This window comes from Misgurnus anguillicaudatus, chromosome 7, assembly GCF_027580225.2.
Source record: "Misgurnus anguillicaudatus chromosome 7, ASM2758022v2, whole genome shotgun sequence".
In the NCBI taxonomy this organism is placed as follows: domain Eukaryota; kingdom Metazoa; phylum Chordata; class Actinopteri; order Cypriniformes; family Cobitidae; genus Misgurnus; species Misgurnus anguillicaudatus.
In genome coordinates, this window is record NC_073343.2 from 23,522,904 (window position 1) to 23,534,325 (window position 11,422).

General features: G+C 37.8%; 1 protein-coding gene across 2 annotated transcripts; it reads left to right on the forward strand.

Annotated features, from left to right (window-relative positions):
- The first annotated feature begins 1,096 nt into the window (after positions 1–1,096).
- Positions 1,097–10,057, forward strand: LOC129418281 (collectin-11). Of its 2 annotated transcripts, none has more exons than XM_055173224.2 (7): positions 1,097–1,334; positions 1,863–1,993; positions 4,503–4,574; positions 8,075–8,146; positions 8,291–8,344; positions 8,472–8,567; positions 8,854–10,057. In XM_055173224.2, exons 2-7 carry the CDS (start codon positions 1,864–1,866, stop codon positions 9,261–9,263), a joined length of 834 nt encoding a protein of 277 aa, XP_055029199.1. In that variant the 5' UTR covers positions 1,097–1,334; position 1,863; the 3' UTR covers positions 9,264–10,057. The 2 variants fall into 2 exon arrangements, with proteins under 2 accessions (XP_055029199.1, XP_055029200.1); XM_055173225.2 differs by having other exon boundaries at positions 1,102–1,334; positions 8,872–10,056.
- The last annotated feature ends 1,365 nt before the right edge of the window (positions 10,058–11,422 follow it).

The window sequence follows — 11,422 nt, forward strand, 5'->3', positions numbered from 1 at the left end:
AACCCAGTATAGGTTTATTTATGAACTCAACATGTGTTCTGTCCAATATTTACCCAGCATTGGGTTAAAAATAACCAAGCAGAATCTAGAGTGTAGTGTCTAGAAATGTAACTGTTGTTTACTATAGTAAATACATACAGTACTATAGTATACTATAGTATTTATCATGTGGGCTATTCTAGATTATGCGTCAAAACCTTTACATAAACACATGCAAAAACACATCAATGTCTTTAGTGAGGAGTGTCAATGCAAACCGTCTGTATATCAGTGTGAACACCATTTCAATATCAGGGATAGATTTTTTTTCCCCTCGCTGCGTTATCATGTTAGTTTTTGTCACCATGGGAGGAATATTCCTTAGCAACACTAGACAAGAGCACCACAGAAGACTGGAAATGAATGAAACCGTAATGGTTTTATTAAGCCTGTTTATTAGTTCTGGGACTATAAATAGAAGTGCATGTAGATCTAATCTTCATTGTCATTTAATGGTATGTGACTCACAGTATTTGTTATTACAACGTAACTATGAAAATAAATTACATGTATAGCTTTTTTACTGCACTTGTGGAAAAGCAGTGTGGACTTTCTAATGGAACAGTGGGAATAAACATGTTTTGCATATTTTGGTTTCATTTATATGTATTGTAGATACCACAAAACTAAACCATAATTACAAGAACGATAGTATCACAACTAATTAAAACCAGTTCTTTTAACCTTTAACCTTTAATGTTATATAAATATTACATATTAATTCAGAACATATTACACACATACAGTATTATTTTGTCAGCCATGCATTACGTAAATAACATTATATTATCCTCACTATGAGAACTGCCCAACATGTCCATTATAGTTTTCTGGATTTTTCCAGTGAAAGTGCAGTCAAATATTTACTGCCACCCTGTGTACCAATGCAAAACTGCATCATTTGTGTTAGTAGGTGACCGTATGGTGATTTGATTTTATAATGCTTCAATGTATAGAGTGTGTATTTATTTAGTTGCTTACATTAAAAAAAAATATCTAATGTGCTTCCTTAATGTAAAGAATGCTTTTGATTTTGAGGTGTGTGGTGTGTTACAAGCAGTACTGTTGCAACCCTAAACTGTTCCCATGAAATTATCAGAGAGGAGTATAGCAGAGCCGGTCTTATCTTTGTGTTTATACGTGCTTGCTCACTGTCAGGCCAGTTTTTTTGCAGGGTCCTTGATATGAAGAATTTCAGAGACCACCAGTGAGCAGACCTCCATTTACTCACTTGGATCCATATACGTGCTGGGTCTTCTGCTTGTTATTTAGCTGGCTTTGAAATTCAACACAAGGTAAGTCTGTAAACACTACAGTCATACTGCAGGTGGCTTAGACGACATCAAAACAGTTCAGATGTTACTTTTAAACTTAGCAGCTACAGAAGGCTTCATGGTGTGCCTGTTTACTATCTTGTATTGGCTTTGAGGTGGACCGTGATACTGCGGGAAGAAGGCGGTTGTGGTGTTTAGCGTATTATTTCCTTTGTTAATGTGACTGATATAGCATGTTTGCAATTCTATATTTACTGTTCAATTCACTATGAAGATGTAGTTTGTTGTTATCGTTTTTCTTAAAAATATGATTTCATATTCCAATATATTATAACACACATCATAAACAGACCATTTTCTTCAGATAATATAAAATGATTACTGTATTTAGGCACTTACCATACAATGGGTGCCAAAGTGTGATTGCAGTTATAATTACTAGAACACTGTCCAATCAACAAGCCATTGAGATTTATGAGTGTTGGCGCATGCTTCTCCACAAACATCTGTAACTCAGATCGTACCCAAAACTGCCCTGTGTGTTTCCAGTATGGTTGGAGAAAAGCTGGTGGCTTGCATGCTGGTTAACTGGTTAAGCCTGACACTGATGAGGTCAGTTTATGGTCAGCACATACCAGAAGAACCATGCTCTGTCCAAATCCTTGTTCCTGGACTCAAAGGTACTGCGCTCAATATAGTATTTTGCATTTAGTTTTTATTTAGTATTTTAACTAAATATTAAAGTTTGATTCTTATATATTGTCTATAGTCTCTTCTGCTATTCTTTAAAAAATAAAGGTACAGTACTGTGCAAAAGTTTTATGGGGCATACACACCAATCGCGAGTTAAACGATTTGCGAAAGACACGTCCTCGCATGGGGCAATGCAAATGATGCGAATTGGGCGGCACGATTACTGCGAAAACATGCGGTTTTCACCTCAAACGCGGCTTTGCGCAAGTTGAAAATATTCAACTCAAGCTAAAAATTTGCATGACACAAAGTTACATTCTGCGAGTAATCTAGAGGGAGTAACGTAATGCCCCGCATTTGGTGTGTACATAGCATTACTGTGAGTTCAAACCAGACGCGAGTTAAACGATTTGCGAGAGTAGATTACATACAAAGTCAATGCAAAGATGCGATCAGACGCGTCCTCGCGTGGGGCGATGCGAATGACGCGATATGGGCGGTGCGTTTGTCTCGAAAACATGCGCTATTCGCCTCAAACACGTCTTTGCCCAAGTTAAAAATATTCAACTCAGGCAAAAAAAATTGCATGACACGAAGTTAAATCCCGCGAGTAATCTAGAGCGAGCAACGCGATGCTACGCGTTTGGTGTGTAAGTAGCATTACTGGGGGTCACACCAGACGCGAGTTCAACAATTTGCGCGAGTAGATTACATACAAAGTCAATGCAAAGACGCGATCAGACACGTCCTCGCGTGGGGCAATGTGAGTGACGTGAATTGGGTGGCACGATTGCAGCGAAAACATGCACTATTTGCCTCAAACGCGCCATTGCGCAAGTTGAAAATATTCAACTCAAGCAAAACATTTGTATGACACAAATTTAGATCCCGCGAGTAATCTAGAGCGAGCAATGCGATGCTACGCATTTGGTGTGTATGTTGCATTATTGTGGGTTCACACCAGACGCGAGTTCAACGATTTGCGCGAGTAGATTACATACAAAGTCAACGCAAAGACGCGATCAGACACGTCCTCGCATGGGGCAATGTGAATGCCGTGAATTTGGCGCACGATTACCACGAAAACATGCACTATTCGCCTCAAATGCGCCTTCGCACAAGTTGAAAGTATTCAACTCAAGCAAAACATTTGTATGACACAAAGTTAAATCCCGCGAGTAATCTAGAGCGAGCCACGCGATGCTACGCGTTTGGTGTGTAAGTAGCATTACTGGGGGTCACACCAGACGCGAGTTCAACGATTTGCGCGAGTAGATTACATACAAAGTCAATGCAAGACACGATCAGACACGTCCTCGTGTGGGGCAATGTGAATGACGTGAATTGGGTGGCACGATTGCCAGGAAAACATGCGCTATTCGCCTCAAAGGCGCCTTTGCGCAAGTTGAAAATATTCAACTCGAGCGAAAAATTTGCATGACATGAATTTAAATCCCGTGAGTAATCTAGAGCGAGTAACGCAATGCCCCGCGTTTGGTGTGTACGTAGCATTACTGTGGGTTCACACCAGACGCGAGTTCAACGATTTGCGCGAGTAGATTACATACAAAGTCAATGCAAAGACACAATGAGACGCGTCCTCGCGTGGGGCGATGCGAGTGACGCGATATGGCCGGCGTGTTTGCCACAAAAACATGCGCTATTCGCCTCAAACGTGTCTCCGCCCAAGTTGAAAATATTCAACTCGAGCGAAAAATTCACATGACAAGAAGTTAAATCCCGCGAGTAATCTAGAGCAGGTAACCCGATGCCCCGCGTTTGGTGTGTACGTAGCATTAGGCCACCACCACCAGACTTGTTTTAATGTCCATCCATATTTATTTTTCAATCTATTTTATTAAGATACAAACAGAAAATACAGGAAATATGTAAAAAACTAACATTTTCAGGGCTAAATGTCTTCCTTAGGCATCGTCAGTGTTTAGCGTGACCTCTCTTGGCACTAAACAGATCTTGAGCGTTTTTGAGCAAAAAAGTAAAAAGACTAAATTCTTTAAAATGAGAAATTAGTATTTAATTTGATTTAGGTTTAAGAGATCCTGCAGTTTCCTGCTATTGCTCAAGTGGAAAAACTTGACACGTCAGTTTACATTTTTATACAGTACACATATTATATACACATTTCCTGTATATTCTGGATTATTCTATTAAAGAGACTGAAAAACAATTATATATGATCACTATAACATTGCAAAAACAACAAATCTAATTCTGGCATGGTGGCCTAAGACTTTCACAGTCCTGTACATCATAATGGCATAGAATAACCATCATTCTTTTCTGTTCACAAAAGGCTTTTTGTAGTGATAAAGGTTATGTAGTTTATACAAAGTTATGAAAGAAATGGCTCCTTTGACAGAATGGTTATTTAAGGACCAACATTGCTTTTATGGCATCGTTGTGAAGAAAGCACCTTTATTTTTAAGAATGTAGTGTATGGCTGAACTGAATGACAGTTGTTTTCTCATTATAAAGGTGAAGCTGGAGAAAAGGGGGATAAAGGAGCACCTGGGAGACCTGGGAGAGTAGGGCCACCTGGAGAGACAGGTAACACAAAACTCTGTTTTGTAAGCTTAATTTACCCCAGCACTTTTAATTACTGTGCACTTAGATGATGAAATGAACGACGCAATGACATAATGCATCTAGTTTGATGTAAACTTGTGAAAGATACCTCAAGTCACAAATAATATTTAAAATACATGCATTGTTTAACTACAGCAGTCTATAGCCAAATATACTAATGCGGTACAGTGGATACAAGTTAGCCCTATTATTTTACTTGATTTATTATTTGATGTTAAACGATAAAATATTTTATAAAAAACTTTGTGTGTGTGGATTTTGTATGTTTTTTCCTGTTTTATTCCTTACAGTCCAAAGACATTAGGATAAGGTTGAATTAAAAGGACAGTCCACGGTTTTTTGACCGAGTTGTGATTTTCTGAGCAGATATGGTTAGGGCTAAACTCTCATTCTGGCGTAATAATCAAGAACTTTGCAGCTGTAACATGGCTGCAGCAGGCGTAGTGATATTACTCACTGCCTGAAAATAGTCCCCTGCCATTCAAAGTTACTAAGGAGACTATTTTCAGCAGCTGTGTAATATCATTGCGCCTCCTGCAGCCATGTTACAGCTGCAAAGTCCTTGATTATTACCCCAAAATCAAAATATAGTTCCTAGCCGTATCTGCCTAGAAAATCGCAACTTTTCATTTTCCGTCGGTCTTAGTACACGATGTAACTACAGAAGAGTCAAGTTTAAAAAAGGAAAAATATCAAAACTCTTTGGTTATTTTTTAGTACGATGCTAATAGTCTAATCAGATTCAATGGATTGTGCTAAGCTATGCTAAAAGTGTTAGCACCAGACCGCCAGCTGAATGGATCCCAAAACGGTAAAAATCAAATGTTGAACTCTAGGGGAGCTGGAAAATGAGTATATTTTTTAAAAAAGTGGAATGTCCCTTTAAAGACTAGATACTTTTGTAGGTCTACGTGAAGTGTTTCTTTGTGTGTTTTACACTGGCTGTCTAGTGTGATTCCCTGCATTGTCTTTATTCCAGAGAACATACTGTATGTGGGATAAGTGGTACAGAAATTAATAGTTTTTGCAAAAGAACTAGAGTTGCTGTAAAAGAAAATTTGAAACTACTGTGTAACAACCAAAGATTTCTCTTAAGATAGCACACAAGGCGCGGTCTGAGCTGCCGAATTTATCTTATCTTATTTTTTAGAAAGATTGAGGTCATCTTATACTAGGGGTTTCAAACTGGGGTCCTAACCCCCACACTATCAGAAAAAAAAGGTAAGTTGTCACTTGGTGGTACATTTTAAAAAGTACATTTTGTACCTAAAAGGTGCATATTGGTTCCTCAAAGCTACAAATTGGCACCTCAAAGGTACATACTGTATCTGTGCCAAAATGTTAGATATAAGGATCTTTTTAAAAGGTACCATCGCAGTGATAACTTTTGTACCATATTTTATTGAGAATACAGGGGGCCTAGGAAGTTGTAAGGATCCATAAAAAATTTAATAGAAAAAAGATGCAGAACAAGTTGTACAGTTTACGTAGTATGTGTTTATTTCTTATACATTCACCTAATGGATTATTAGGAACACCATACTAATACGGTGTTTGACCCCCTTTCGCCTTTAGAACTGCCTTAATTCTACATGGCATTGATTCAACAAGGTGCTGAAAGCATTCTTTAGAAATGTTGGCCCATATTGATAGGATAGCATCTTGCAGTTGATGAAGATTTGTCATCATTGTCATGTTCAAGAAACCATTTTGAAATGATTCGAGCTTTGTGACATGGTGAATTATCCTGCTGGAAGTAGCCATCAGAGGATGGGTACATGGTGGTCATAAAGGGATGGACATGGTCAGAAACAATGCTCAGGTAGGCAGTGGCATTTAAACGTTGCCCAAATGGCACTAAGGGGCCTAAAGTGTGCCAAGAAAACATCCCCCACACCATTACACCACCACCACCAGCCTGCACAGTGGTAACAAGGCATGATGGATCCAGGTTCTCATTCTGTTTACACCAAATTCTGTCTCTACCATCTGAATGTCGAACAGAATCGAGACTCATCAGACCATGCAACATTTTTCCAGTCTTCAACTTTACAATTTTGGTGAGCTCGTGCAAATTGTAGCCTCTTTTTCCTATTTGTAGTGGAGATGAGTGGTACCCGGTGGGGTCTTCTGCTGTTGTAGCCCATCCGCCTTAAGGTTGTGCGTGTTGTGGCTTCACAAATGCTTTGCTGCATACCACGGTTGTAACGAGTGGTTATTTCAGTCAAAGTTGCTCTTCTATCAGCTTGAATCATTCGGCCCATTCTCCTCTGACCTCTAGCATCAACAAGGCATTTTCACCCACAGGACTATCGCATACTGGATGTTTTTCCCTTTTCACACCATTCTTTTTAAACCCTAGAAATGGTTGTGTGTGAAAATCCCAGTAACTGAGCAGATTGTGAAATACTCAGACCGGCCCGTCTGGCACGAACAACCATGCCACGCTCAAAATTGCTTAAATCACATTTCTTTACCATTCTGACATTCAGTTTGGAGTTCAGGAGATTGTCTTGACCAGGACCACACCTCTAAATGCATTGATTGCCATGTGATTGGTGGATTAGATAATTGCATTAATGAGAAATTGAACAGGTGTTCCTAATAATCCTTTAGGTGAGTGCATGTTAAAACTTTGTTGTTTTTGGTACTTTTTTATAGGTCATATAAATACATGCATTTTCAAAAAAGATGCAGACATCTTGTATCGTGTCCAGTATTTTAATTACTGAAAACACATATTTTATTTTTTTATATTTTAAAAACCATTGCAGTTTAACATTGCAAGAGCCAAATGTTAATAGTTTACTATACTATGAATATAGCACAAAAAATTCCAAGTGTAAATAATGAACACATGTATTTTGTATAGCACTAACTGTAATGCAGAGCTTCTAAACGTCTTTTGTTTATAACTGTTTAACTTTCATACATTTTTACATTTAAAGTATTCACAACATATAGCCAGTTGTCTTCTAATAACTTAAATTACACTTCATGTTTTCTTTTTTTAATATTTTAAAGATATGTAGACTAAACCGTCTTTCCATTGTACACTACATTCGGATGCGACTGTCGGAGTTTTCCCCCTAGTGTCAGTCATGATGAAATTTAAGTTTAATTGTAAATCTGTGCCATGGGAGAGAGCCTTCAATCTACAAATATATTTATACTTAATTACTTATCAGTAATAAGTGTTTTTTAAATGATTCAAGTATTACTGATAAAGTTAAACAATCAAAATTAATAATTTTGATTGGAACACTGGAATACATCACTTCCGGTCGGTGTGTCACATGCAGCGTAGTCGCAGAAGTTTATTTTTTTTAATGCATCCAAAGCTTAAATTGGATCCGATAATTAATGACTAAGTAATGACTAATGTTAGCTTGCATTTTTATATAAGAGTAATTTTTTTGTATATTATTTATGCCAAATACACATAATAACTTTTGCTTTAGGTCCTCCTGGACTCAAAGGTCAAAAAGGCAGCATGGGACGTTATGGGAAGATGGGTCCCTCTGGATTCAAAGGTAACTTTTAAATTATACTGCATTTCTGAATGCAATTAGACTGTTTAACAGCACATGGGCCTTATGTCCCTCATGGGACGAAGAGGATCAAGTAAGTAGGTAGTCTAACAGCCTAATAATACAATGCGATTTTTTCAATTTTAGGATTAAAAGGCGATATAGGAGATCCAGGACCGAATGGGCCAAATGGGGAGCCAGGTATAGACTTTGCTGAAATAGATTTCGGTTCAAACACATTATTTGATGATTGGATTGAACTCATTAGGTATTGGTTTCATGCTTGGACTGCTCGTATGAATGGCCTCATATTTAATTCTCTCACCAGGCGTCCCCTGCGAGTGTGCACCCTTACGGAAAATGATTGGTGAAATAGACATTCAAGTGGCGCAATTAACCAATGAGCTGAAGTTCATTAAAAATGGTATGTCCTGAAAATAAGTGATGGCACATGAAAGAATGAGCCATGTGCACTCTTTACTGCTGTTTGTGAGGATATTAAAGTAATGTATTTGATCCACGACGACAGTCCTGATTCGTACCTGTCAAGTTAATTTATACAGTTGTTCTTTTAATGCGCAGGCTGAATGCATGTAGACAAAAGGTTTTAGCAATTAGCCAGAAACTCTTTTGTGTAACTGTCAGAATGCACTTGTGTGAACGCTGGGTGCTGCGGTGTGATTATAGAAATTCAGATCCTCATTTTTCAGCACTGCCCTCCCCCGCAGCTGTCGCTGGTGTCAAAGAAACAGACAGCAAGGTCTATCTGCTGGTGAAGGAAGACAAACGCTACAGGGAGGCTGAGTTGCTTTGTCAGGGGCGTGGCGGACACCTGGCCATGCCCAAGGATGCGGCTTCCAACAGAGCCATTGCCGGTTACATCACCGAAGCTGGCCTTAACAGAGCGTACATCGGCATTAATGACCTGGAGCAGGAAGGCCACTTCGTATACGTGGAGCGGTCACCCATGACCACTTTCAGCAGGTGGAGGGAGGGGGAGCCAAACAACGCTTATGATGACGAGGACTGCGTTGAGATGGTTTCATCAGGAGAGTGGATTGATGTAGCTTGTCACCTCACCATGAACTTTGTTTGTGAGTTCGACAAGGACACTTTATGAGGTGGTGGACACTGTGAGGTTAAAAAAATCAAAGGGACAGGTCACATTAAAAATTCTGTCATCGTTTACTAACCCTTAACAATTATGCTATTATTTTTTTCTAAACTCGTATGACATTTTTTTTTCTGTGAGACACATATAGAGATGAGAGGCAGCACCCTCTGTCTTCATTCAGTATTATTGTATGACAAAAAGACGTAGATTAATAATTTTTAACCTCCTAAGACCCCAGCTTTGGTTTGTCTTTTTTTAGATTTCTTCCAGCTATTTGGGATTAGGAAGAACCAATAAATATTTTTCTTTGAACATGAAGCAGCATAGTTGTCCACATTTGTGTACAACAGGTTCCAGTTACACAGAATTAAGTTATATGGTGCAAACAACAAAAAAAAAAATATGTGATGTCCACCAATGTGGACAATCCAGGTCTTAGGAGGTTAAATGTTCCCCTATTGTGAAAGACAATAAGTTACACGAATTTCTCTGGGATGGTCACATGGTTTTTTGCTCGTTTTTCTGTGGCGTTCTCACGGATCTTCGCGTTTTTCCGTGGCCCTGCTGCGGACTGTCTTTTTCCGTGGCGTTCTCACGGATTGGTTTCTCAACTGTTTTGTCCTATTTTCTTGCCATTTTCGCTTCGGTTTAGGGCTAGATTTACATAAAATGACATCCATACCCAAACCCAACTCTAACCCCAACGCCAGGCGACAATTGTTTAAAGTTTAGAAAATATAAAAGAATAAATCAGAAAAAATAGTATAAACCAATAGTTAAAGTGACATACTACCGCAAACACTAAATCGAACCCTAAACCGAAGCAAAAATGGTTTGAAAATAGGAAAAAGCAGTTGAGTAACCAATCCATGAGAATGCCACGGAAAAAGACAGTCCGTAGCAGGGCCACGGAAAAATGCAAAGATCCGTGAGAATGCCATGGAACTTTGTGAGATCACGTTGCAGCAGAACAACACGAGGGGGAGTAAATGATGACAAAATTTTCATTTTGGGTTAATCAAACTCTTTAAAGAGATAACTGCAAGAAAGCTGGGTTGTACATGAAAACATTCATTTAAAACTATATTGTAAACAAGAAGTTGTTCTTGCATAATTCCTATTACACATTTTTTTTATGGAGAGACTACATCTATTTTAAATATATGGCCTACCTTTGTCTCAATGCCGTACACACACACAGATAATTTTTTTTAAACATTAACTATTCATTAACTATTACAATGCATAGCTTTAATTATGTTAGTAATTATGTAAAAGAAAGAAAAACACCACAGATTTTTAATGTTTTGCTGTTTTTGCCTCAACTTAGACACACTGTAAAAAGTGTTTCTGTGCCTTAGTAGATTTTAAAAAAATTAATTGAGTAAACTGTATTAAAAAAAATTAATTCTTGTTTTTTTAATCAAAATATGAGTTAAAATAAAATAAAAATTGGAATAAATTGATTAATTCTAAATGAGCACATTATTGAGTAAATTCAACTTAATTTTATTATCTACAATCAATTTAAATTTGTAAGAAAGAAATTAACTTATTAATTTTGTGTTAAAACTACATGAATTATTTGAGTAAACACAACTAACTAGGCAGTGGACTTGCAGTTCCCAGCATGCTTTGCATGGGACTGCATTTGGAGAGTGAAAATTGAATTGAAACTTTTTTTGTTTTGTTTTTAACTAAAAAGAAAGACTTGTTAGTGTTTAATGTTCATTTATCTTCGATATTTGGAAGAGTTTCTGTTTCTTCTTTGAGTTTTGTAGTTACCATTGTTCAGAAGACTGGTGCTTGTGCATAGACTGCATACTGAAGTATGTCACGCTTTACAGCTGCCCAAAACGAAACTGAGTGGGTGTGTTGTTTGAATAAACGTTTGTAGCCCTCATCTGACGGCATAAAAAACAACAACTAACCATAAATACGCTACCTGTACCAAGAAAAGAAGGTTTATCTAACTGAGTAATACTAGCACAATTAGTTAACTCAACTCAATTTTATTGCATTCATTTTAAGTAATGTTAGTGTGTTCAATATACTTAAAAAAGGTTGAAAGTTGACTCAACCTAAAACTTCCCATGCAGTCACTTGCCTCACTTTTTATAAGTTAGATCTAGGTATTACTTTTTACAGTGCAAATGAATACATAC